This window comes from Mycteria americana, chromosome 15 (assembly GCF_035582795.1).
Source record: "Mycteria americana isolate JAX WOST 10 ecotype Jacksonville Zoo and Gardens chromosome 15, USCA_MyAme_1.0, whole genome shotgun sequence".
Lineage (NCBI taxonomy): Eukaryota > Metazoa > Chordata > Aves > Ciconiiformes > Ciconiidae > Mycteria > Mycteria americana.
Window position 1 is genome coordinate 8269664 of NC_134379.1, and position 27992 is coordinate 8297655.

Here is a 27992-nt window from a genome sequence, read left to right on the forward strand (position 1 = left end):
CATTAAAAGGAAGCACATCTAATTGTTATCTGCTTGTGTATTTTAAAAGGAGAAGGATAATATCTGATCAAGCTTTTTTTAAAAAAAAAAAAAAAAAAAAAAAAGGCAAACCCCAAGCTAACCCATAGAGGATGCTGGAGGACTTGAGCTGCCTTTCAAAAAATCAGTCTGAAATCAGCAAGAAGCATAAAACTTAGCAAGTTTATCCAGTTTCTCTCACACAGCTGGACAGTAACTGAGATACATACGTCATTCTACATTAACTATTGTTCATGCAGAGATAAAACTAGAAGAGGCAAAGTTAAAACACAAAGATATTTTTTTTTCTCCTAGCACTTAGCACTCATCGCTGTTACAACCCTGGGCAGAAGGCAAGCTCCCAGTTTTACACAGAGGTATTCACGGGAATGCTTTCCAAATTCAGCCAGTAAGTAATTACTGAAACCGCTTTGTTTGAAATGGGTACAGAGACAGCCTGCGAGAAGTTAATCAGAAAATAACCACGCTGGCCCAGTTGTGCCGGGATCTGATTTGAGGTTGCGACTCGGGGGACGGGCATTGAGGAAGCTGTCTTAAAAGTAGATGCAACAAGATTTAGAAGATAACGAAGCTACAGAAGCAGGGCAACTCGACGGCCTTTTGTTCGTTTAAGGCAGGGGAAGAAGAGAAAGGACATTATGAAATCCCACGTAAAGGCAAGAGGAGACTGTGAAGTGCAAGGAACCAGTCCTGCAGCTGGCCGGGCACGCTGCACCTCCAGCCCCGCGCCCAGTGCGGCCATCCCCGTGGCAAGCTGGGATTGCCCGTCCCCGAGTCCCAGCGTCAGGGAACTGAAGGATGTTCGCTCTGCGGCTGCACCCACCCCACCAGCTCTCTATAAACACTTCCACATATTTGAGCGCTTACCGCAGGGCGCGCTCCACCCGGGGCTCTCGCACAGTATCGCTTTCATCCATCACGTGGGTCAGGCCCAGACGGTCAAATCCAACATCTACTCCATCTCTCCTGGTCATTAAGCCTCCCCGGGAGTCACATATCCACCGAAACAACGGGGCAGCAGCTACCAGAGCCAGGGCTGCCCCAGGGCAACGTTAAAAATAGGGAGCTTGCAGAGTAAGAGCTGCCACTAACCACAGCAAAGGGAAAACCCGATACTGCTCCGGCTCTGACAGCTCCCTCCGGCTCACATTCGTGCCCGGTCTTGCCTCCTGCTAACGAGGGAAGGAGAGAGAGGAGTCACCTCCTAAACCAAGGCGGGTGCCCAGGAACGATACGATGAGCAGGGCTGTACCCCTGTCCTCGACAGCTCCTTCCCTGCTTTAGGAAGGGTCTTTGCAGTGCTGAAGCCTGCAGAGGTATTTTTCTGCTGGGCAAAAACTGTCCAAAAAAATCTGAAAGAGGACTCGGGACTCTGGAGTGAGATCGTGGCTGTCCCCTGCAGCAAGCCAAGGTGAGCCCCACTGCAGAAACTGGAGAAAATGGCCCAAATAAGGCAAGAACTGGTCCAGAGAGCCACAGCCCAAGGGAGCTGAGAATTAGGGCAACAGCCGTCCCAAACTACAGCACCCAAGGGCCCAAGGCGGCTACAGAACGGTAACACACATGTCACGGGAGATCCTCGACACACGTCCCAGCCCAGGGTAGGATCCTTGGGAGAAGCCTCCCTGTGCAGGCACCGCAGGAACAGAGCCACACAAAGCTCGGGAGATCCCAGGAACAACAGACACCCCAGGAATGACAGACAGGTGACAGCACAGGACAGACGTGGCCGGGCACCGGCAGGCAAACCTGGACGTGACACAGCACGCTGCCAGCCCTGCTGGGACACCAGCGACGGTGTGGAAAGGCAGGCATCCCCACGCTTGACTGATGGGAATCCTGCCGACAGCCTTGGGAGCAGCAGCAGAAGGAAGGAGGATTTTCTGGTGCTGTTGCACAGAAGCACCCATCTGGACGAGCACAACGTCCCTACTCCTTTACAGGTGAACTACCATGGCTGATACCACAGGCAATCTTTCCGCAGCACAAGTCTGGACCTAACAGCGGTGAAAATGTAAGCAAGTTGGAGGAAGAGAGGCAGGAGCAAGAAAAGCAAATGCTGTTGTTGGGAAGGAAGAAGGAGAGGAGTTACAGCACGAAGGTGATGGGTAACCTAGAGAGATCCCATGAGATGCCAGAGTCAAAGAGCAAAAATACTCCCATGGGCTTCTCATGGAAGGGAGAACTCGGCGCCCAGAGAGACACAAGAAACAAAGCTGTGAGCAAAGATGGGAAAGCACATTATTATTCTGTTTCAAGTGCATTCGCCCTTGGGACACCATCTCAAACCGTACCTCAGACTCCCTGCTGGTCTGGCTGGAGTAAGGCGATCCCACTCCAGTCACCGATCCGCTGCCTTGAGACTTATCTTGAATCCAATCCCACCAAAGCTTCACCAAGTTATTCTACAAATCAAAGCACAGTTTCTGCTGCATTTCTCCATTTGCTGAAGTTTATTATATTTGCAAAGAATTAAATGAACGATTTGGCTGTTTCTGAGTGAGCTGCATTGCTTTCACAGCACTGTATGCACACTGTGAAACTTGATTTTTTTTTTTCTTTTAAATTACAAAAATGGCTCAATACTTTCATCACCCTCCTGAGCTCCACAGCACAGAGTCTTACTATTACTGATGTTAAAGGAGACTGCAAAGTACAGATGAGAGATTCATCTTATCTGGTCTGGCTCTGGCCTCACAACAGAAATTTTGTTGGTAGAAGAGCCTACGTATGTAATACTTGGCAGAAAACTCAACTCTGATTTTGTTGTATAAACCTTTAAATTTTTTTATGGTAAAAGAGGAGGGAGGGAGGGCAGACTCCTGGGGAGATGGTATGAATTTCATGACCACCTACTTCCTGGAGGACACTCCTTATTTTTTGCATATGCGCCTAAGTACAGACTAGTCATTTAGCACACAAAGACTATTTTCTTTGCTGCACATCAGCCAATATGGTACATGCCAACTGCGGCAAGAACAACAGATGAAAGCCACAGACACAGTGCTAAGCAACTTGTTCAGCAACGCTCAAACTCGCATGTAAACAAGAGAGATTAGAGTTGGGTTCCCAAGGCCCTCGCCAGAGAAGAATATAGGGATAGTCTCACCCTGCTGCACTGGGATTTGCATGTACTCTCCATTCTGGGAAGCTGACATGTAATACACTGCCATTAGATTTCTCAAATCCCAGTGGAATAAGGGACCAGGGTTAAATAGAACATTACAAACATCCTTAAGGATTTCAGAAACCTGTAAGGCCTGGGAGACTCTGAAACTGCAATGTTTGAGTGCAGAGCAGGAAATCAGCACAGGATCAGGGCCAAAAAAATGTGCTTACGCTTCTTTCAGCCCCGTGTGGCAGAAAGCCTTACTTTCCCTTAAAAGAGCTGATGATTGCAAAACACTCTTTTCCCTCCGCAAAGTTACCATAAATCATAAGATCATTTTTACAGAAGTTTTCACCCAAAAGGATGCTACAGAATTTACAAGCTTCCCTTGCTAAGCAATACAGACATGCAAGTGTCATTTTCTCTGCTGCTCAAAAAAAAGTCAGCTCAAATGAAACGCGATAGCTCTTTAATGGCACACAGCTCTCTCGCCGGATCCAGCTCCGTCAGACTCGCCCGTACAGCTCCAGGTTCCACCAAAGGAGTTGCCTGCTTTGGTGGAGGGAGAAGGAAGCGTTCGTTTTTGACAGACAAATGCTACAGCTGACAAAAAAACCCCAAACAACTGATGAAATACGCAGGACCGGGGCTCGTTCTCTCCAGCAAACCAGGCAAAGACATTGCAACAATACATAAATGAAGACGACATAGTGACAGATTTCTACAATATGCTATATGCTGTCACTCCTTACCTCCTTGAAACTTGCTTTTCTAGTCCTTCAAAGTTTTGCTCATTAAATTCCCTGTCACTGTTCTGTTTTAAGAATGTCCTTGTTAAAAGTAAAACACCTGTAAGCCTTCCCTGGGCACTCTTGTCTCTTATTGGGAAAAAACACATGATCTTGGCATTCGTTCAATCTGAAGTGACAGATGCTGCTGAAGAAAGTATGACAGAGCTTCCCAGCCTCCTCCGACTCGAAATTCCACCTCCCCAGCTGTAAAAATACAGTGAGGAATAGCAAGAAAAGAACATGAAAGCTAAGGATGATTTCTTTCTGGTTATGTATTTACGGAACACTTGCTTTGGAACAAAGGTGATCAACACTCACAGTTTCTATTGTGCTTTCCTGCATGTCCTCCAGTCAGCTGCAGATACCCTCATTAACAGCTCAGCTCTAGAAACGAGCTGCCAATTAATTGCTGCTCCACTGACAGCCAGGGAGTTCTGACACATAAGACAGGTCCTACACACACACTGGCTTTTTGGACAGCTGATGCAGTTTTACTTTTGGCAACAGAATACTGCACTTGTGAAATATACAGATTTTTGCCTACCTGCACCAATGTTAAGGTAGATAAAGTTTTGACCTTGAACTCCATGGCAGTGTCGACTTAAGTACGCAAGTGTGTAGGACCAGAAACAGGCCAGAGACCCCAGCATCTGAAACAGCACTAGAACCCACAGCTATATATGGCAGGCAATTAGCGTTTACATATTTAAGCCTCAAGACAATCCATCACTGGCACGTCTCACCAACTAGCAAAACAGGTATTTTGCTCTTAGCCTTAGCTGAGCGGATTTGCTGGAAGCAGGCTCTGCCTCTCTGTCACACTACCTGCATGCCTCTGTCATGCCCGTCTAACTGCACTTTCAGTTTGTGAAGCTCTTCGATCTCTCGGTTGTGGCGCTCCGTTTTGTGCCGCACCAAAGAGCGGTAGAAGTGAATGGTGAAGACGACAAAAATCAGACCCACTGGGACCATGATGATGGTGGAGACCAGTGCTGACTGCCAACCTGCATGGCCACTGGGCTTCTCGACGTTGGTGGTCTCATTTTTCAGGATGGAGCCCACAGGCAGAAATTTTATCCAGCACAGGAGCACGACTTCCGCAAGGAAGAGGAGGATCCCCAAGACGGTGGAGAAGCCCCACGCCAGCTCGATGTAGGGATGCATGCGCTCATGTGGGGACTCACTGATGGAGTTCAGGTTGTGGATGTTGCTCACTGCTTCCACGTTAGGCAGAATGCAGGTGCTGATGAGAAGGGCAAAGAGATGAACTGCCACGAGCACTGTTGTGCAGGCACTGAAAGCGATCAGCAGCATCTGGGGGTACTTGTACTGCACCTCCAGCTGCACCTCCACCATGGCAACCTGGGGGGAAAGGAACAAAAAGCTTGTCAACAGCTGCTAGTTTTCCTCTTTTCAAGGCTTTCATCCAGTAAAAGCATCTTTATTCAGGAAGAACACCTAAGGTCAAGTACACACTCAAGTGCTTTTTAGAATGGCAGCCTAGATGGATCATTTCTGTTTCCCGTGAAGACGTAGACACAGTCTGCAGCTTGGCCTCTCTGAAGGCTCGCATGCACGTTTCTGCGCTCTAGTTTTCTGAAATAACATATCTCTCCTTGCAACCGTGAGCCATACGAACTGCATCAAACCAAACACACAACAGAAGGAACTCATTAGACAACAAGTGGAGCTCGGAGGCAGCTGACAGCCTGCTAGCCTGCCCGCCCATCACACGTTCTCCTTCCGCTCACCACTCGCGGCTGCGGTGCAGGAAGTTTTGACTTCAGGCATGTAAAGAAAAGCACAAGCGAGCAGCTCTTCTGGCCAGCGGCCAGCGAGGTTTCACTACCCCCCATGGGAAGCATGCAAGCGACTTTACAGTTTAAGTTAGTCCATAGTTAAAATAGCTGCCTTCTATTCTCAGAACATTGTACGTTCGTTTTTATTACAAATATGCCCAGATACAAGTTATTTATATCCTCAGATTTCTCCCTTGAGAGCTAATAACTTACTGATATACTCAACAGAAGTGGACAGCTACTGGCTTATGGGTGTGTTCAACAACTCAGACAGGAGTCTGTTTTCTCAAAACAAGAGCTATCATATAGCAAGTCTCTCAAGTTGTCTATTTTTTCTTTACTCAAATAAAGCTTAACAAGCAGAATAAGCACAAGAGAGCAAGGGGCTCTTCTGACAGCAGAACTGGAGTCCTAGTACAGGCCTGTTAACTGGTTTAGGGTAAGAATTTGTAAAATTACTTAACCTACCTGTGAAGTAAAATAGTACTTCTGTGTGGCAGCATCCCTGAAAGGACTGCAGAAAACTTGTGCTAAGAGAAGCTACAAAAACAGCGGACAAGGCTACCAAACATTCCTCTCTAGTGCCTTGCTTGGCTATGCAGCTGCACTTCATGATTTGCACAGATACTAACCTGCCTGGCAGCAGGCAAAACCTCTGGTGATCCCAGGCGACCTGCTGCTCTGGCGTGGCACAGCTTGCCGGATGCGTTAAGGAAAGGAGAAGCCGATGCTTGGATGCCTGCCTCAGGGCAGTGCCTCTCAAGACCATCACGAGAAGGCAAAGTCCAAACAAGCAGCTCAATTCTGGGGGGTAGATGGTATTTGCAGAACGGACTCACCATTACTTTATCCAGACTTCGCATGAGATCACTGCTGAGCAGCCATTTCAGGCTCTGTATAAAAATCTGCACCATTCACTCTGGCATTAGTTGTTAGTAATATAATTTAGGCACTGGAAGATTAGGGGTACACTCATGTTCTCCCTGTGGGTAACCCTGAAAAGGATGCAAGGGGATGGAAACAAGTGCCTATGTTGGCACGACTGCTGCCTTACCTGCATTTACTCTGAAACCATCAGCAGTCTGAATGAGGGGATCACAGTCAAGTCTGAACACATTTAGACATAACGTGTGCGTTTGGGGCAGCAAATGGTCATTCTCTGCAAGTCCAGATTCTATACCTACATCAACTATTTAGTATACTAGAGACACCGAAAATATTGTGGCAGTTCTTAGGCATTCCCAGACTTTTGTTCTGATTATGAACATGTGCGGTTTTCACTTTTTTGTCGTTTTTTTAAAGGTTCCTGTTTGCAGTTTACAGTAGTTCTTGTCGTATAGCAGAGAAAATAACAACACAGGATTGGCTTAATCTATTGCAAGGTCCATTTAATTAAAACACGTGCCACGTTGCCTTGCATACGTTCTCTTTGCAGATCCCCCTGTACTGATTTGAGAAGGAGGAGATCAGACTTATTCTCTGCTGCAACTGTTCTGTACGATGTATTTGTACAGTGCTGTGATTGTCAGTCACGCCCCATAAGCCAGGGAAAGCTGCAGGTATATTGTTCATTATTGGATGCTGTAATACCCAGAAACATAGTATTCAGCAAGCTGAATAGGAATTGTAGCTTCATGTTCAATTTATAGCTTTATATTAGAGCTGAAAGCCTGGCTGATGTCAACATATCAATTTCTACTTGTTATCCTTCGCATGAGCAGCACTTTTCAGCTAATTGGATGTTTCCTCCCAGACTAACCTATTCCCTAGGGCTAGCTTCAGCTGTGCAATGTGATGAATTTTTAACACTGACTGATGGCTCAGTAAGAGGTATTTCAGGGGAAAAAAAATCAACAATCCAGATAGGGCAGCAAGGCAGAAAAACAGTTCATTTATTCTGAACAAGTACTGGAAAGGTGAGCGAGCTCTTATCGCTTTACCCTGTACAGACTGCCATGTCACTCTCTGACGGGGATAAGAGAAAGAGGACAAGCTGACATAACCCATTTAAAAATCATTAAATATGCTGCTTAGTCTGTAAAACTATTAATATGTCATGTTTGATACAATTATACTCTTCTGTGATAACAGCCCCCTTTATTGTAACCTCTTTCCAGAAGCCAAGGCGTCAAGGGCTTGACTTTGCAAGGCACTGAGCACTCTGCCGAGCCACAGAACATCTCAGCACAGGCTTAATTTGGAGAATTGCCCTGTTGAGCTCCACGCTCACAGGTTTGCTAAAGGACCGAGCACTCAGAACATTTTAGAATTAAACTGCAATTAAATTACATGCAGTTATGGTTTTTTTAGACCAGCACAGCCCAGGTTGTCCACAACAAAGATGATGATCATCTTGAGAAATTTAGAGCAGGATCGATAGTATCAGGCAAAAGGATGACAAATGGCTTAACATAAACCATGTTACATTCACACAGATGGTTTGGCAGTTGCTAAAACCAATCACTCCAGTAGATCTGTTGGATTTTTTTTTTTTTAATCACATACATATCCTGTAGCAATTGCATAAGTATCGAGAGGACTGACTAGCAGTAATAGCTCTTATTTCCATCAGGAAAATGATTACGGAGGCTTTCTAAGCTCCCTCTAAATCTCCTTTGTCTGCAGTCTCCCTGGGTCAAATGCAGTAGCCCAAGAGCCCACCTCCAAACAGATCTGGCACTGGAAAGGACCCACATCCTCCTGATCCGCCCAGCTCTGCCAGAAATACCAGAGATAGCATCGAGTAATGAGGAAGGTTCCTTCGCATTATTCTGCAGCCTGTCCAGAAGGAGCTGGATCATAGCCACCACCTGTTGATTAAATATCCATCAGCTCGTAATAATTTTCAGCCAATATGGAACTGGCTTGAATCAAACACGCTGACAGGGAAGTAAATAAAGCAATAGCCAAGCCCTGTATGACATTTGTTTACCTAGTTAAATACACACAAGGCTTCAGGGAAACTATTTAACTCTAAATAACTCCTCTACTTTCATCAATAGCCAAATAGATGCTCTTATTAGAGAGTAAACATCTGTGTACCAAATACCTGCGTGCCAAATTACCAGCGGAGAAATAGCCTGGTAGGAATAGATACCTCAGCTTTCACTGGAAGGCCCAGTACGATCAGCTGGGAAAACGCTTGCCAACAAAGAGAATTCCTTATTGCAAAAATTTTGATTTACGACAATTATTGATTTTAGGTGGCGTTCTTATGTTAAACTGGTGATCTATAATTAACACTACTTATACCTGTGTGTTTATTTGACTTGTGTTTTAAACAGTTTAAGAGAACAGAAGTCAAACGGTTAATTTTGTGTGTTTGCCGAGGCTTTCAGCAACTTTCTGTTGTGCGAGTTGAGAAGGCACGCTTTGTTTTCAGATACGTGGTTCAGCCTTGCAGCGTGGGTGGGCTGCAAGCCCCCCCCAGTCCCAGCGGTGCCAGCGACAGCACACCCCAGCACGGGCACCTGCTTGTGCAACCACGCTGCCTAGACAGATCAGTTCACAACACTACAAAACGTTAATTTAACAATCACGTTAAGGAGTACAGCCACAAACGACTAACACTAGAAATCAAATAACCCAGAGGCACGAAGGGCGAGCACGTGAGCTGCTTTTTAAAGTAAGACAGCTTCTGAGTGAAAGAAATCTACAGGAGAGCATTCAACTTTCTCAAAACGAGGAGGTACCTTCTGCCATTTCAGCACACAAGCTTGGTTACAAACCAATGCACGCTGTGTGAAAAGTTTTTATAAGCATTGCATGCGTGCAGTCAGCAAGCGGAAAGCAACTGCAAAGCAACCAAGCACCCTCTCTCCCCTGCAGCCTGCTCCCACTTAACTCCCTGCTTGCATTCCTCCAACTTCACTTTGGGTGACCAACTTCATCATCCCAAGCAGACTGTTGTAATGTTACGGATGATTCACATTCTGGGGGATTGGGGGAGGAAAAAACAGCAGAAGAAGCTAAAATAAAACAAGGAAAGCTATCTGGAAAATTCCCAAGATCTGTCTTGCCCCCAGGTGCAAGGATGCAACAGCTGCAGGATGCAACATCTTCACGTCACCTCCCACCCACCCACCCAGGCGCTGCCCTCTGCCTCTGCATTCAGCTGGCAGACCTCAGGAACAACGAGACCTGCCCATTTCCTGAGCAGAAAACCTCCCCCAAACAGGTTTCAATTCTCACTTCCAGTAAGCAAGAACAGGAGGGGAGATAAAGAGGCTCACACCGACACAGCACAGCTGTGTTTTGCTAACACCATGGCTCGGACAGGTCTGATCACTGAACCCATTGACTGTCTCAGTCTTGTTTATTTGCTCGCTTGCTGACATGGTTTTGACCTATGCAGATAGCTTTCAGATAACACTCAAGTGCTGCACAGAGGAAAACAAGTACCAGGGATTATTCCCAATAGGCAGCACTGACAAAAATATCCCAGGTTTGGCTCCCTTGAGGCTACAGTGTCCTCCGACGCCAAGTCTGAGGCCGCAGGGCCTCTTCTCACACCTCAGCGTATAACACAATCTCCCCGATCACACTATGCAAACTTCGCTCTGGCAGACTGTGACCCAACGTCCACCTTATTTTAGACACTGTGACCTGAAAAAACACATAAAGAAATTAAGATAGTGTTCAGGACCAGAGCAAACGCAGGGGCCCAGAGGAGCTCCTCGCCCAAGTGCAACCTCGCGTGAAGGCAGCCAGATGACTGGCCTCGGGGCCAAAGGGGAGCCCAGGTCCTGTATTGTTCAGCAGCACTGGTGGAGCACTTAGGATCATTTGCAGGTAGGGGATTAGTATTTTTAAAGGGCTGACTTGGGAGCGCGTGGGTTGACTGCTAGGCAGCTCATGTACCCGTGCTGCCTTGAGAGCCAGCCTCAAACTTTTCAGCAGCAGCCAAGCAGAAGCCCCCAGGCAGACGCCTCCTGCCTCTTCAGAAAACAACAGCATGTCCTGCTTCTTCACAGGAGGAAAACACTGATTAATAGATGATTTTACAGATCCAAAACCTTCACGATCCAGAAAGCGTTGCTACAAAGTACACATACCATCGCAAATCCAGAGAGCAGAGCAGAGGTTCTGCTGGAAGCTTTCAGTTTGGCTCGGCTCAGGTACAATTTTCTCCATGAAAGGGCTTGAACAGAGTGGTGGTTTGATGTGACCAATTCCAGATAGCTGCGCCGGACCCAGTCCCGATAATCCATGCCTTTTGTGCCAGGTTCAGAGCAGCAAGCAGGAGTGGAGGGATCCACCGGAACGTTTAATTCGGAACTCATGATGAGAGAAATGCTGAGGAAACAAAACAGTCATGTTCAAAAGGAGGCAGCAGACAGGACAAGCATCGACTACTGGAAAAGCTACGTTTAAACAAAGTTCCCCTCAGTCAGTAGAAAAATGATGGACCAAATACCATCACACTTGCAAGGCACAGAACAGAGGAAGGACCGTCCATAATTGCTAAAAATGACCATTAGAACTAGGAAAGATCACACAAGTAAACCCGGGAACTACTCCAGTGAGAATTCAGGAAGGTTCCACAGCATCTGGCTTTTCATTTCAAAGCTGGCATCTCAACTTTCCCCTTTAATTCCTCCTTGCTAATAAAAAAAAAAAAATGTTTTACATAAAGACACTTTGGAAATAGGGCCCCCATCTTATAATTTTGTTTTAAGCTGACAGTTAATTTCACAGTGCATCACAGATTGGCTCCAAACGCATCTCCTTTAGAGTACCAAAGTAACTCCAGCTAGCGTGTTCAGGGAGTCACTTTTTGCTCTTTCTTTAGGAACCAGGTTTTCAGTTAAACCATCGCTCATCATAGCTCAGTTTAGACAGGCACACTTCTTCCCCAAGACTTCCCCCATAGTCACAGAGCTAAATGCTGTGTAGGGTTAACAAATGAACTTCCCAAGCTCCTGCAGTGGGAAGTTAAATTTCCTGAACTGCTCACACTCCACTTAATCAGCCACATCTGACCAAGAATCCTGTTCCCTTACTTCCACTGTTGCCTTACTTCCCCTTAGCATGGGGAAAGGGAAAGACAATTCCATGGGGAAAAGCTAGTTGCCTTCCAGGTAGTTTCAGCATCTTCAGATTCAGGAGATTACACCGAAAGATGTAAGAAAGCAGCAAGACTATTTCAGGTGGTGGATGCCACAGCAGCCAGCAGAGACAAGCACGAGGTCCAAACCACCCCCTCTTCACTCCACAACTTAGCCAGGCTGCTGCCAAAACAGCTCTGGTGATCTCCGTGCCATCCACAGGCACAGAACAGGATTCGCTAAACTTTTTGAGCAAGAATGTCTCAACTCTCACAAACATCTGAAACTCGATGTTTAACTCAGCCTTCCAAAGAATGGAAACCACCATTCTCTCATTAATTCTCACGCTCATAGCTCTGCCACTGACCACCACGGCGGTGGCAGGTAGCAACACCAGAGCTGCACCGCACGAGACCTTTCTGGCTATAAATACTTACCAGCTCCTAGAAGGAGGAGATGCATGCCCAGAATCACACATGGTGTGGTACTAATTAGTCTCAGCACCATACCTCAAGGTCACAGGCACCTTCCTGTTCGCTTGAGAGGAGCCCCAGCCCTGCCTGCATCCCCCCCGCTCCACCCAGCTCTCCACGTACGTGGGCCACATGGTGATAGCTAATAAACCAACGTTAGCTGTGAGATTTGAGGAAGTGGCAAAGATAAAAAGGACACCAACTGCCCACAACTCTGAATGCTATTACTAAAAAGGAACAAAGCTGTTCCAGGCACCGTAAGAAAGATTAGACTGCAGCAGCAAATAAAGCGTTGCAGGTTGTAAAATTGTCTGTCCCTCCTGAGCACAGTGGGCTTTCAGATTTCAGCCCCCTCGGACATAATAAGGATTTGGCAGCAAGAGCCCAAGACTTGATCTTCTGGGCAGTTTTTGACAAGGCCGCTATTACAGCCCCTGGAGGACTGCAGGATGGCTCCTGAACTGCTCAGCAGTTTTCAAATTATTAAAAAGAAAAAAACCAAACAAACCATAAAAGAACTTTCACACAACAATAAAAACAAGAACAGAATAACAGGGACAAACCTCCCTACTTGCTCTGCGTTTCCAGAAAAAGGCAAGAATCACCTATTTTACAGAAGAAGGAAAAAAAAAAATCTCTCCCCAAGCCTCCTGGGAGGATCGGAGCAGAAATATTCTGTAAGCAGCAAAATTACGAAGCTGTTTCCTGTGACAACATCCTGTGTGAATTCTGCAATGCAAAGTGTGGGGTGAATTTACTAGCTTTGTCCGTAGTTGGGACCCTGATGGCCTCTACCCTGCCATTTATTTTCACAAAATGCGTAGGAACTTTGTATGTAGGAAACTTGAACCCCTGGGACAAATTCCGTTGAAAAAACAAATGAATTCAGAGGTTACAGAGGGAGAACAAGAGTACCCAATCACATCTGCTTCTTTCCTTAGAAAAATAAGCTAAAAATACCACAAGGATGAATTTTCACTCTGGAGCAGCTCAAGAGATGTTCCCAAATAAGTAAACAGCTTCAGAATAAAATCCATAAACACAAACGTAGCCCAAACAAGCAGTAACAGGATGGCAAACTCACCTTGCTGGCTACGGACATGGAGGGACTGAGCGGAGGTCTCCAAGGGCTGAAACACAAGACCAAAGAAGAATTTTACATGCACAGTATCTTAAGCAGTTTTACTCTGGAAATACTTTTCAGCCAGTTATCTGCATCAGGGGAGAGTTATTCTGGAGATTTCATGTTCCTGCCTCGCAACATTAAAGGTTCAGGACACTTGCTCTTACAGAAGTAACTATCCTACAGGGTTTTACCGCACAGGGCTGTTGAGTTTTGGATGGAGAATCAGGACTTCCCCAGCCTAACAGCCAGCTCTGGCCAAGTCCATCCCAGCTGTGCCTTTACTCACTTCCGTTGCACCACTGATGCTTTTGACCCTGCTTCATTTCACACCGCTGAAGACAGAAAGCTCTCTGCGATTGCTGCCTCGTATCGATTTTGTTAATCTGTCCAGCATTGTCCTTCAGAGCAGCGAGCGTAGCGGGGAAAGCCTTCGCCGTGCCTTACATCTCAGCTGCCCCTGTGCAGTTGCAAGCGCACGAGCGGGGATTTCTTCACAGCAGGGACTGAAGCAGACACTGCTGGGGCTGAGATATGCGGATCCCCCTCCCACTGCCGGCGTGCCCTGAACAATCGCCCGCAGAGTGCTGTCTCAGCAGCACCGTCAGCTTCTCTGCCTGGCTTCAGGACACCAGCCCCCCCCTCGGACCCAGATTTCTGTCCCACAGCCTGGCCTCCAGCCTGAGACTGATCAGCGGATTTGTACCAGCGCCTTTCTCCTCTGCATAGTATCATCGTTCAAGACTCCGCGCGCTGTGACTAAGCCTAACCCCGGGCCCCGCTACTGCCCATTCTTCCCCTCCTTTGGGCCCCCCAAGCTCAGGCCCTCTTTGCTATGGGGAACCCCTTCCCACGTCCTCTTCTGGCTTGGGACCCCCCCAGCAGCACCCCTGGGATGTCACACCGCCCAGGCAGGGTGTGAACGCCCCACAGCTGTGACCCCCCTTACGGCAGCGCGCCTCAAGAAGGGGATCCCTCCCCTCCTGAGCAGGATGCGACCCCCTCGCCCCACCACCGCAGCTGGGATCCACCGCAGGGCACCGCCTGAGCGGGGGGTTTCTCCTCCTCCTTGCCAGCCACTCTCAGCACACGCCAGGCAGGATGCGACCCCACACAGCGAGGATCTTCCCTCCAACAGCACCCTCAGACAGGGGGACCCCCCAGGCCGGGAGGCGATCCCCTCGCAGCTAGGAACCTGCCCTCCGAAGGCACCCGGCATCCCAAGGACCCCCCGCTTCTCCTCAAGCAGGATGGGACCCGCTCCCTCCCCACAGCTGGGATCCCCCCTCCAACGGCTCCCTGGGCCAGGGGCTTCTCTACACGCCGGGCAGGAGGGGTCTCCCCTACAGCACCGGCAGCGAGAGGATCCCTGTGTCAGGATACGACCCCGGAGAGCTGGCCGGCCCTCTGCATGCCAAAGGAGCTCCAGAACACTGCCGGGCAGGATGGGAGCCCCTGCTCTGCCCACAGCGGACCCCTCCCACACAGCCCCACCACCCCGGCAGGGGATTCCCCCCGCCTGGGCAGGATGAGGCGCGTACCCCCCCAGCAGCACCCGGGCAGGGGAAGCCCCATGCAGGCAGGATAAGACCGACTCTCCCCCCAGCACCCCGGGCAGGAGATGCCTCCACCCAGACAGGATGAGACCCCCTCCTCCCGGAGGACGCCGGGCAAACAGCCCGGTGGGGACGAAGCCCGCTACCCCAGAGCACGGGACCCGCCACCCCGGGCAGGATGAGGCATCACCCCCCCAAGCCCCCGGGGCAGGGCCCCCCTCCCGGGCAGGATGCAGGCCCCCCCCGGGGCCGCGGGGGCGGGCCCCGGCTCACCGCGCTGGCTGGCCGGGGGCCGGGCCGGGCCGGGTCGGGCGCGGCGCCCCGGGAGCGCCCGCCGCCGGCTGCCGAGAGCCGGAGCCGCCTCCGCCGCTGCCAAGGCAACGCCGGGCACCCGCCACGTGACCCGCAGGAAATGGGGGGGCGGGCAGCCGCCCCGCCCGCCGCACGTGACCGCCGCCTCATTGGGCCGTGGCCACGCCAGGCACCGCCCCTTGGCGGCGGGGCGGGGCGAGGGGGACCCCCGCCGGTGCCGACCCCCCCCCCCCCCGAGTTCCCCCCCCCCCCCCAGTCCCGCGCACCAGCGCCGAGCACCGCGGCGTGCGGGGCCGGGCCGGGCCGCCCTGCCCACCCCCGGGCTGGCCCCGCTGGGGAGCCACCGGGGCCTCCGCTCGCCCCCCGGGGTGGGTGGTGTGGGGGCTTCACCGAAAGGGGCCATAACGCACTTGGCGGTTCCAGAGGAAGGACGGACAGCCCGGGCTGCCTCGGCGCCTGCGGGGCCGTGCAGCCGCTCCAGCAGCGGGCCGGGATCCTGGGGGCCGCAGCCCTCGGGGCTCCCTGTGTGAACATGCATCTGTCGGGAAAAAAAAAATCAGGTCTGCTTCGGCTCCCTAAATTACGGTCGGGGTAAAAACCAGCCCACTGATAAAAACGTTACTCGGCCTGGGCCTCGCGTCTCTAAATCTTTCCACAGAGAAGGTATTGGTGCAACGGGATGTAAACGTGCTTTTATTACAATTATTAATTATACAGCAAAAAGGCGCCACTTACACAGGTCAAAAGGCAGCGCTGACTCCTGCTTCCGCCGAGCTGCAACATCCTCTGGCTGAAGCAGACAAGGCTCCCTGCGCACCGGAGGGCTAGCCGAGCCAGGCTGCCGTCTCCCTGCACTCCTCCTCTACTGCCTCAGCAGGAAATCCTGTATAAACCCATCAAAAGAGCGAGGGTAGGGACAGATTCATGGGAAAGAGGAGGGAGTTCCTTCCCCAAAAATGACATAAAGAAAATGCTGAAAGGCGGCACAATGGGTCAGCTTTATCGCACGGTAATCCCGTCTTCCTGAATTCACTTCTGCCGGGGGGAGGGAAAAGACAAAAGGAAAGCAATTCCTAAAAACTTACTAAAGAGACAAATACATTTGTTATCCTGAGTGTGCTTTCCACCTCTGAGATTATGAATACCTCCGCTCGGTTACAGCACTACCACTGCCGTCTCTCGGGGTCCCACGCTTGCACGAACACGTGTAGAAATGGAACAGCAGCAAACTTTAGCCCCTGAAGATTAGTCTCCATCAGAGACGGGAGAGGGACTCCTCTAGAAAAGAATCCACAGCAAGAATTTCACGTAAGCAGGTCAAACTCCTTGGCAGTTTCAAGCCTTTAAGTTATTACTACTTTTTCGGTGACACATTTGGAACAGGAAGCAATTGTAGAATTGTTCCTCGTTTCACTACACATGGGAGCACGTCCCTTTTTCTACTCCACCGACAATGTTTTCCCCATTGTGAGGTCACAGAATACTTGCATTTTGTCTTAGCGAAGAAACATCCCTTCAAGCCGCTCACTTTGAAGTGCCTTTGTATTCTGGAAGACATAGTACTGACACGAACAACCACAACGTGGCATAGTATTTTTCAGAACTCATAGCAACACCTACCAAATACAGCTCCTACTGCTACTTTCAGCCACCCCAGCAAGAAAGACCGTGAGGCAGACACCACCTTCAGCAACACATTCTCTTTGCTTTTTATGGATTTCACCTACAAACTTAGCATTCCTAGAAAACGTAGCGTATGAATAATTCAGCACGGGTAACGACGGCGTCCTAGGGAGGCAGGATGAGGCCACGTAACCTCAATTCGTTTAGTTCACCAAGACAAGCTCAAGACCATCTTCCTCACGACAGAGAAGTGTGTCCTCATGCAGCAATATCTGCTCTACTTAATGCAAAACAGCACTTATTTATTCAGGTCAAACGCCTGACAAGCTCAGAGGCAGAACAGTCAGTGTTTATTTGTGAGACTCTCACTTCTTCTCCATCCACGAAAGCTAAGAAACATCACAACGTTTTTATGGCTCATCCTATGACACAGACGTATCACCAGGGTTTACCTGCCCTAAGGGGGATTCAAGTGAAGCAATTCTCACCTCTCCACAGGGAAGATGCCAACAACTGCAGAACATCTGCATCTTAAGCGCTAGAGAATGAAACACTGCCACAACTTACTCTGAAGCACCTGCCTCTATGGAGATTAAGCAGAAAACAATTCCATGCAGATCTCTAACCCGGGGGGGTGGTGGGGATACAGACCTTGCAGCTCAGAAGTTATCCAGCTCTGAAGTCTTTGGGTATGTACAGGGGAACTACACACAAACGTCACTTGCATTTGATCACACCTGCTTCCCCGCCGCCACAGTAATACCACTGAGAAGCCATTACATAAAGCCAGCTCAGGCAAAATGCAGGATTTCTGGCAGCACTGTTCAACAAAGGCTAAATCTAAAAAGAGATTCTCCCTTTTTATTGTTTTTGCTTTAAATAATTTGGCATTAACAAAGGCTTGAGAAGAAGTAGCACCACATTCTGGATGCCGAGGTCCTGGGATGAGCGTGTCTGAAAGGTAGCAGGCACTTCTAATTAAAGATACACTGAAAAGACAACAACCTCAGTTACAAACAAAACCACCACTGCATATGCTTGTCATTAAAGCACCAATAAGTAAATATATATACGGATGTTATGACTCCTACCAGGGAACCCGAAGTTCAAAGCAGAGAGCTCAAGCAGAGAGAAAGGCAAGTGTCATTACATGAAGCTGAACACAAGCAAAACCATTCCATTCCAAGCCTTTCTGCCACAGGATTTACAGACATCATCTTTTGGAAAAGATATTGTTCCAAAAGCAAAAAGTAAATGAAATGCAGCTAACACCTTTTCCGTATTTTCACGTGCGCCACATCACTTGGTCTTTTTGTCCCTTCCTGCAGCACTGCAAGCATCTCTTTATTTTACTGAAATCCTCTTCAAAAAAAAAAAAAAAAAAAAAAAAGAAGACAGAACAATCCAACACATCCCCTTTATTCATTTAAAAAACATGGAAGAAAAGTAATAGGGAAAGTTTTAGCAATAAAAAAGGGATCCTGCTTAAAAATCTATAGAACTTGTCTAGCAACATAAACTGATTTCTTTGGGTTAGAGATGACCCCATACAAAACCCCAAATTCAGAACGCTCACAGTGCAGGAGAGTCTGGCTACAGACCACTTTTCTACTTTAGGTTAAACTCTTCCCTTAGATTCATGTATCCCACTGCTACCAGCTTCGACATAAGTAGAATACGTAGCCCTCACAGTAATATTTTCCTTAAATGGTAATGGATATGTTTTAGCTTTCAGACAGAAAAACACTCTGGGCCATGTTAGAAAGAACTCTAGGGTCACAGAGACTTATGGCTGACTCTTTGGAGCAAACTTAGAGCAGACTGCACAGCAGTTATACAAGCAATTAAGAAAAAACCTCTTATTTGGCATTTCTCTATCAACATCTCTTGGGCCTGTGACGTGAAGGTCATTCACCGTTAAGCAGATATAACGTACGCCAATGGGTTCTGCTTGGCTGAGATGACAGACTTTCATGCTCCTGAATATAAAGCAATGAAAAGCGTTTCCAGCTGTCCCTGAAAGGCCTCATCCTCTTCCCATCACAAAACTTGGCTCTTCAGCATCATCTTCCTTCTCTTCTTCCTCCTTGCTATCCTCTTCATCATCCTCGCTGCTGACTCGCTCTTGAGATTGATCAGGTTCTAAAAACACAAACAGTATGAATTGATAACATATTCCCATGTGTCCTCCTTGTTAAGTATTTCACAACACAATAGTCTCAGGTGCTAAGCAAACGTGTATTAGGTCACGCTAATTAGTACGGATGGATAACATATTCCCATGCGTCTTCCTTGTTAAATATCTCACAACAAAGTAGTCCCAGATACTAAGGAAACATGTATCAGGTTATATTAATCCTACCCAGCGATGTAGGGCTCAGAATATCAAATTCTCCCTTGGAGAAATATTCTCTTACCTCCAATGTTACCACTGTGCAGCAACTCCACCTCCTACACAACATTATTTCAAACAGAGGTAGTCAAACGCTGAAGCTATAGATTATCTCATTCCCACTCTCACCTCTGCACGTCAGCATGAACTTTCAAATATCACAGAGTACTGTTAAAGAACGCAGGCACTGGGAAGCCACGGGCGAGACTCAGTATATTTCTACACCTACCCAAGTTTACAGAAACTCCACAAGGTGCCATGAACTTTTACAGACTGTTTGGTATACTGCAAGTACAGGAACTCGTTAAGATATGTGTAAGATTAACGAGGGTCACAGAAAACTCATGAAGCCTGCTAAAAGACCAGAAAACACCTACTAGAAATTAAATAACGGATAATGAAAATTAGGTACAGCATAAAGTGGGACCTGAATCTAATAGCCATCCTTCTGCTCCCAGTAGCTCTTGTACCTTTCCTGTTTCTCAGGCCAAGCCACACTCAGCTCGGATCAGTTACACGGAGGACTGAGGATTAGTGGTCTGATGCCACCGCGTGGTAAGGTTCCGCACTTTCATTTTTTATTAGGGGTCTGTACAACAATGCAACTTTAACAGCTGACCTTATTTAGCACCAAGCTTTATTCTTAATGTTTTTACTACAACAAAGGTGAAAGATGGCAACGCAGAGGGTTTTTTTATTCATTCAAAAAGGAAGATAAATGCTTGCCTGCCACATCCAACAGATACACTTCAATTAATTTGGAAAAACTCTCAGATCTCAACCCAGGGCACACAAAACTAGGCAAAGACAAGCCTATTCTCAGTAGACTAAAGACAGCTATCAGTGGCTTCTATCTCCACTGACTTCATTCATTTATTTATTTATTTTAGAGAACCACAACCTGTAAAGAGCTAAGAACTATTCTAAAGACAGGGCAGTTTGGATTCTGGCTTCCAGAAGATGATTTATTCGTGCCGAATAAAAACATTCCAGCCCAACAAGTGGTACATGGCAGTCCCATACCACAGTGCCAGTCCCTGATCCAGCCCCCCTCTCTCCCAGCCGCTCCCTAAAGGGATGGGTATTTTGTTTTGCTCACTCAAAGTGAACAAAAAGTATGTTGACTCATACTTAAATTCTCCTCCCAGTCACAATTCATAAATGAGTAGCTTTAAAAAAAACAGAACCGAAACAAAACACAAAAAACCTCACTCTGCTACATTCACTTGCTGTCACAAGTGAAATTAACCTAATGATGAATTTGTCCGCCCATGTTTATACGGGAGGCTGGCAATGGTTCACTTGAAACAGATCCAATTTTGAAAAGCAAAGCAGAAATAAGGTAGCACTGTCAGACAAGTCACTGTTCTAGCAGAATTAGCAGGAACTGTTGTAACTTTAAGACTAAGAATTACTGCAGAGTCAGAGTGCTAATCCAGAAAGGACAACTATTTGAAAGAGTAAGCTAAAATATACTCACTGAAAGGAAGCAACGAGTATTCAAAAGTTTGAGCAAACAGTTACACTGACATTGCTGAACATTGATTTTCAAGACTGCAGGAGAACAGAGGCAGTCAGGTCTTTCACATTTATTTCTATGTGAAATAAAATAGTCGTGTGGAACAGATGGCACCAAGGTGGCACAATTTCTTACACACAAAATCATAACTCAGTTTCTTGCTGTCCAAGCTGTGCATTTTTTCCACCTGTTTTCCCATACACATTGAGAATATACTTAAAAAAAGAACAGCCTTTAACAATACTGCCTTTTTTAGCAGAAGATGTTCTAAATCTGCAGTTTGTCAGAATAGCTGGGGCAAAACATCCACAATCAACAAACTAGGATTCCAATGTTTGCTGTCCAAAATTTCCCCTAATAAAGGGAAAATATTCACAAACAGCCAAATTATTTGGAAGATTAAATCTCAACATAGATGGCTTTCAAAGACGACTTTTGAAACATTAGCTAAAATAACACGCTTAAGGCTCAGTCTTCCTATCCATGTTATCGAGAATGCTTGGGGCGGGGGGTGGAACAAACCCTTCTAGGCTTCAATTAAGGAACAGAACGAAGTCTTGAGAAAAGAAAACTAAATTTCACTGACCTTTTCCCTGCTTCTTTTGTTCAAGTTTATTTTTCTTAGCTTGCAGTTTCTTCTCTTTTAACTTCTGGCTATAAAGCAAAGAAAAAAGACTCTTTTGCAAATCCAACATTGTAAAGCTTCTGCACGCTCATACATTGATAAAGGACATATTGCAGACATCTTGGAAAAGCAGACTTCAGAAGAGAAGTTCAATTTAAATTTGGCCTCAACTGAAAATTCAGCACGAGCAAACTTAGACACATGATCAACAGAAACTTTTCTATGTTATTTTTAGTCTAATGGAATTTTTTTTTTTAAAAGTCTTCCATGACGCCACTGCAACCAAAACTATATGAGACGCAAGCATCTCCAAGAACACAGAAGGAATAAAAATGAAACTGTGCCTACGTTTTAGCTACCTAGCCTAAGAAATAAAAAGAGAAAATGGTGTCAAAACCCAGACTGCTGGAACTGAACATTGGGAAAAAAAAAATTAAGTCATCACCAGTAATATATACTTTAATGGAAAAAAAAAATGCAGAATGCTTTGACCTTCATCTTTGGCTGTACTTCATCAATATGTTGGGCCCTAGGAGTAACATTAGGGGTAAGAGGCAATTTCAGTTCATACGACCTAGTTCGGTTTGCCTAGCAAAAGTAACCAGGCAGTGTAATGGCAGAGACAGGGCAGAACAATCAGGGTTTCACGTTCCTCTCTCAACACCATAAATGAATTCTGTTGAAACAGAGCACAAAGTACTGTACCTGTTAACTCAGGACAGAAGAGAAAGGGTGGTGAGGGAAGTCAGAGGGGCTCCTACAGGGCAAAGCCGCTTGGGACCTACACCATTAGACTATAGAGGAAGGGGGACAAGGAGGTGTTGGAGTGTTTAGGCAGCATTTGCTGTTTGAACAGTTGTTCTCCATCTCAGCCAGGAAAAAGGCAGCAGGCCAGATCTGACTTGGTGGCCATCTGTTGGACCACACTAAATTAAAGTAAGATGGCAACAGTGTTTGTGTTGTGCACTTTTGTGCTAATATGCCAGTGAGTCACTTTGCACAGGCCTTTCAGCAGCAGCTCTCAGCTACAAGATGTAAACCCCTCATTCTCAAAGAAGCAAGAGAGAGGCTGCTCAGGGTCAGACCCTCTGAAAGAGCTGAGCCGTCATACCCTGCTATTTCTGAAAGGTATGGCAGACACAGACTGTGGAATTTAAATTCTTGTATCCGTGCATTACAATGCTCAGGCTATTTCTTGAGAGCATCAATCCTGTAACTGTTTCTCTTTGTCTAAAACTTAAGAGAAGGATGGATTTAATATTTTTTAATTTTTCCATATAATTGACTAGACTTGACCTGCCAGACATTTCAATGAGGTAGGTAGAAGCAGCTACTGATTTTAACAATGCTGCACCCATCAGTGGCCTTTTCAGTATTCACAGACTCAACTGGACTAGTCACGCTGACAGTGTATGGAGGACAGCATCAGGCCCACCACGCTCTGCTAGTCCGAATCCATACGCGTACCCATTAAGTAGCACCCCTTTTTGCACTTAAGCTGCTTGGTGTCAGCTGTTTCAGATATTTATTTAAGCCAGATGTACATACAAACCTTTCCTGACATTGCTCTAACAAATACGCAGTAAGGCGTGTTGCACTCACCACCACCGTGTCAGCAAAAGCTGCTCAACCAGTCAAAAGTTATCCTGCTAGCGATGGCACAGAACATAAACCATGCCAGCAAAGCCTGTCAAGTTTACAGCTACCTTTAGAAACCAAACAATGACATTAACAAAATTAATTTCCACAGCCAGACTTCTCAGCTGATAGATGTAGACACAGAATGATAGCATTTATCCAAAGCATGCAGCTACAGATGAGGCACGGGGCATGAGGGTTTCCATGTCAAGCCTCCTGGGGACAATCTGCCCTTACCGCTTCCTTCTGCGTTTTGCTGTTTGTTCTTCTGCAATCATCTTATTCCTCTCCAGTTTCTTCTGGAATTCCTCATCTAGTCTTTGCTGTAATTGATCACATGTCATACTTTGGTCACAATCTAAGTTAAAATACTTCTTTTAAAAGTCATGTCCTTTTAGGGAGAAGTCTTTTAGCAAAATACAGAAGGGAGCTTTGCCAGATTTTGTCTGGCTGCTTCTTTGTACAAAAGCCATATTCCTAGGGATGACTTCTGTACCGACAGCGTTTTTAACCTGCAGCCTGAGCCAAACATTGAAGCCTTTAGAGGGAGGAATCCTCACCAAAACAGATGAGGGAGGTTGGGCTTCTGCCCTAAAGAATGTTTCAGCAAAAACAAGAGAATAATTTGAGACACAAACATTAACATACGGATCAAAGGACTCATCTTGGCCAAGAGAGAGTATAACAATAATGCTCTCTGAAAGAGGTGCTATTCTACTTGACCAAGACTCAAAAGAAAGAGATCCAGACTCTGTGCACAGGTGCTTGCTTTGATTCTGTCTGTGCAAGACAGTGATATTAGGGATTTCTAGTTTTTAAAGCATTTTCAAACCAACCTGAGAACACACACATTCACGTGCAGTCTTACTGTGTGCTAGGACCCCAGTGAACAAAGAAGATGGAGCATGTCTGACACAAAGCACCAAATGTTTCCATACTGACAAAGACGCCACATATCACATACTCCTACAGTTTTCCTCTGATAAGGGGTGGTTCGGAACTGAATTATTTGTACATGACTTTAAAAGAAAAAAAGATTTGCAACAAACATCAAATAGTCAGGGGGAAAAAAATTATAAAAAGTCAGGCTGACCTTCTCAGCCATGGCATCCATGAAATCTTGCCTCTGGTACTCTCGCCGACGAAGGTGTCGGTACACATGAAACTCCCCACTCCCAGCTCCAGCACTGGAACCTACAATAAAGAAGAGTTAGTCTACTAGAAAATAACGTATACTAGATGCTCACAAATGACTACAGCTAGATGCTGAGAGACAGGACACATGAGAGGGCACTGTAAGATGAAAATCTATTAACAACACACAGAGTGTGTCACCATTTTATATAAGCTCAAATCACTCACAATCAAAAGCCAAAGCGAGCTGCGAAACCATACGCTTATGGGTCACTGCAGTTTCTACTGGTCAGTTACTCCCCTAGAGAGAATCCAGTCTTAGCTGGACATTGAAGCAGTAAAAGAACTGGAGATCAAATGCAAACCCCATTCTATTCTAGGCAGAGGTGAGATAAAACATCCTACTGAGGCTGCTTCTCGCTAGTTTTCAGCATCTCATACAAAAAATAAAGGTCAACAGTAAGGTGATAAAACCCATCATATTGTACTTTCCTATGCAAGACAGATACCACTGACAGTTTTTGACCGTTTCTTCATAAACGAAATCCCTATAGCTCGCTCTTCCTGGCATCGGCCTGCATGTTGAAGTCTCACAGGAGTTTTCAACATCGCGCTCCATTCTCTTCCTCTGTCTCCTGAGCCATTTCTCAATGCAAAGCACACAAATACATGCCTCGAAGACACCTAGTAATCAAAACATGACAGCTGGGACTGCAATAGGGGTGCTCTTGATATCAACAGAATCCCAGCACGTCAGGGGCTCCCAGAAAAACAAGACAGTTCAACTCAAGCACAGAGCAAAGCTATTTGAAAAAGCCATGAGGGAATTACAATAAGCAGAACAGTTTATTCAGAAGTGTATAAAAGCTTTAGTCCAAGATCAGTTACTCTGAAATAAGAACAAGTCAGCCTCTAGAAAGGATCATTAATAAGGATGAGGGTCCCAAAGAACGACAGAACTTCTACATGCAGGTGAAATCTATACCACAACTACTACATTTAATCCATGCAGGTAAAAGTAAAGTGTAAGCAGAATACTTGGATCAGGTTCCTTGCACAGCTGCCAGCTCCCTACCTGACCACATACAATCGTATCCGCTACATGCATCTGCTTCTCACTGCCTGAGATTCAGACTCAAAGCAGTCAAAAGAGGGACTTCATTAAGTTTCCAGAGCACTCTCCGATACGTGGAAAGGACAGATTTACTTATCATTATTTACTTGTCATCACCAGAGCAATACCTTATTTCACTGCACGCAGGCCAGGAGTGCCACCAGCCTTGTTCACTTTGCATTCTGACAAGAAGCAGAAAAGTGGAACCCAAGAAGCAAACAGAACTTGGAAAAGCAACTCCTGAAGCACATTTCATACCTCTTTTCTCCAGCAAAATGAGCAACCATCTCTAGCCTTTTCTGTTAAACACTTTTCTAAGTTTAATGTAGCTGACCCTACAGTTATCTGAAGAATAGTATCTTTACCCATGACATCTCTAACAAACTCCGGGGGAGGTCGTGGTGCCCATTCATTCAGTTTTTCAGGAATTGGTACAGTCTTTTCCTGCAAGAACAAACCAACCAGTCATCAGTATCTTCTAGGAGCAAAGTCTGCAATTTTAACACATTGTTGAAAGGTAGTATATGTCTGACAACAGCCTCTTCCATCAGCTGACAGATCTCAGAAGGAGCACAGCTGTAGTAATTTCTTCATGCATAGGGATCAGGAGCAGGCAGAACACGAGGACCAGGAGGTATCCTCTCTTTCCCTCACATTCAGGCCTGCAGGTCAACAAACCCCAGGAGGATTAGGAGTGTCTGTGCTTCTTTTCAGTACGGAAACTAGAACGAAGCAAGTCAGCACCTCCAAGCACTCGCAGAAACCGAGTATACTCCCACTACCAGTACTCTGGGAAGAGATAAAAGGCATTTGTGCACCTTCCATGCCAGATCTACGGAGGACAGGGAAGAGCAGGGAAGGGAGAACACATGGTGCAAGGTCAGAGGAAGAACACGGCGTGGGAAGTCTCAGTCTCCTCCAGCACACACGCAGAGGGAGGGTGAGACTCTCCATCCGGCAAACACCTCCTCCTCCTCAGGACAAGGATCAAACCAGCCAGTTAGAGGAACCAGGGTCATGCTCCCCCCCACCCCCAATTAAAATCAGCGGGCAGAGGAAAGACCAGCTGGCAGAGCACTGAGGGGCCAGCCCTCCCCCCGGGTCCCCAGAGATGGGTCTCTCCCCTCACGGCACTCCGGGGAAGACAAATCCCTCTCCCCTCAGGGCAACCCGGTGTGTGTGGGGGGATGTCGGCCTCTCTCCCCTCGCAGACCCGGGGAGGGGAGGGGGTGGTGGTGTCGGTCCCTCTCCCCTCACGGACCCAGGAAGGAGGAGCATGGAGGTCGGTCCCTCTCCCCTCACAGAGCCCAGGGGTGGTGGGGTTCGGCCCCTCTCCCCTCAGGGGCCCGGGGAGGAGGAAGAGGGGGGTGTGGTGTGTCAGTCCGTCTCCCCTCAAGGACCCGGGGAGGAGGTAGGCGGGGTCGGTCCCTCTCTCCTCACAGACCCCGGGGGGGGGGTGCTGCTGAGGGGGTGTCGGTCCCTCTCCCCTCACGGACCCGGGGAGGAGGAAGGGGCGGTCGGTCCCTCTCCCCTCCCGGACCCCGGGGAGGAGGAAGCGCGGGGTCCGTCCGTCTTCCCTCACGGCCCCGGAGGTGGGGGGGTGCTGGTCCCTCTCCCCTCACGGACCCCGCGGGGGTGGGGGTATCGGTCTCCCTCTCCCCCCACGGACCCGCCGCCCCGGGCAGGGGCAGAGGCCCGGCGGGTGCCCTCACCGGGTTCCTCATGAGCCGCTCGAGGCGCAGGCGCTGCTCCTCGGCCGCGCTCCGCGGGATGACGAGCGGCTGCGGCTCCTTGCGGGGCCGGGGCGGCCGCGGGGCCGAGGGCGCCGCCATGCTCCAGCCGCCTCCGCGCCCCGCCCCGCCGCTGGCGTCACGCGCGCGACGCGCCCGGCCCGCGGGGCCGCCGCGGCCTGTCATGGCGGCGGGTGCCGGCCTGCGGAGGGCAGGCCGCGCCGGGAGGGGGCACGCAGTGCGTAGGGACCCCCGCGGGGAAACGGGCGGCTGGCGGGCCCGCCGGGCCCCCGGGGCACGGCTGAGGGCCGTCAGGAGGAAGCGGGCAGCGGCCGAGGATGGCTGCGGGCCCTGGCGCGGCCTTGCTGGGGGCTGCAGGCGGCCCCTGCGTCGCTTCTCCCAGGTCCCAGCTGTACCGTGGGGCCCGCGTCGCCTGAAGGCTGCGTTTGCCGGAGCTCTGATTTCCCCCGTCCCCCCAGGCACGTTCTCCAGGCTGCAGCGAGTGCAGCCTGTCCCCCACGGGACCCGTTAGCAAGGCGGCTCCGGCATCTGCCACGCTCTGGCCGGGGTCCACGCTCAGCCCCGACAGCAGAGCCCCGAGGAGGGTGAAAACTCGGTGCATTTCGCACTGGCACCCTCAGCCCAGCCAAATCCCTCCCCTGTGATGGTGTAAGTGATATGGGACTTCCTAGGGCCTCCCCGGCAGGCTGCCTGCACCATCTGTTCGTGTCACTTTGGTAATTAACCAGCGCTGCCTGCATTGCCCACCGGCTTTGTCCGCTGACAGTGATGAACAGCAGCGCGATATCCCACAGCACGGCCTTGCTGGGCGCTGGGAGAGGCCGGCAGGTAGCGGTGGGGGGACGACTCTGTGCCGTCTGCATTCATATTCTCTCCTGGGCTTTGCAGGAACGGTGCCTGGACCAGCTGAAGGCTTGTATGCCCAGATCCACACTTGTCTGATGAGG

At 48.2% G+C, this 27992-nt stretch overlaps 2 protein-coding genes across 6 annotated transcripts; both read right to left on the bottom strand.

The window, feature by feature from the left end:
• Positions 1-91: 91 nt before the first annotated feature.
• ORAI2 (ORAI calcium release-activated calcium modulator 2) lies at positions 92-18159 on the bottom strand. 5 transcript variants are annotated; one of them, XM_075517777.1, is made up of 4 exons: positions 15211-15347; positions 13343-13388; positions 10793-11033; positions 92-5301 (listed from the first exon to the last, which is right to left on the bottom strand). In XM_075517777.1, the coding sequence occupies exons 3-4, from the start codon at positions 11018-11020 to the stop codon at positions 4756-4758; spliced, it is 774 nt and encodes a 257-aa protein (XP_075373892.1). In that variant the 5' UTR covers positions 11021-11033; positions 13343-13388; positions 15211-15347; the 3' UTR covers positions 92-4755. The 5 variants fall into 5 exon arrangements, with proteins under 5 accessions (XP_075373892.1, XP_075373893.1, XP_075373894.1 ...); XM_075517778.1 differs by lacking the exon at positions 15211-15347 and adding an exon at positions 13671-14329; XM_075517779.1 differs by lacking the exons at positions 13343-13388; positions 15211-15347 and adding an exon at positions 15985-18159.
• Positions 18160-18275: 116 nt separating this feature from the next.
• On the bottom strand, positions 18276-27148 carry PRKRIP1 (PRKR interacting protein 1). The gene is made up of 6 exons (XM_075517782.1): positions 27007-27148; positions 25660-25738; positions 24140-24240; positions 23284-23369; positions 21370-21437; positions 18276-19014 (listed from the first exon to the last, which is right to left on the bottom strand). Exons 1-6 carry the CDS (start codon positions 27124-27126, stop codon positions 18899-18901), a joined length of 570 nt encoding a protein of 189 aa, XP_075373897.1. The 5' UTR covers positions 27127-27148; the 3' UTR covers positions 18276-18898.
• Between the last annotated feature and the right edge of the window lie 844 nt (positions 27149-27992).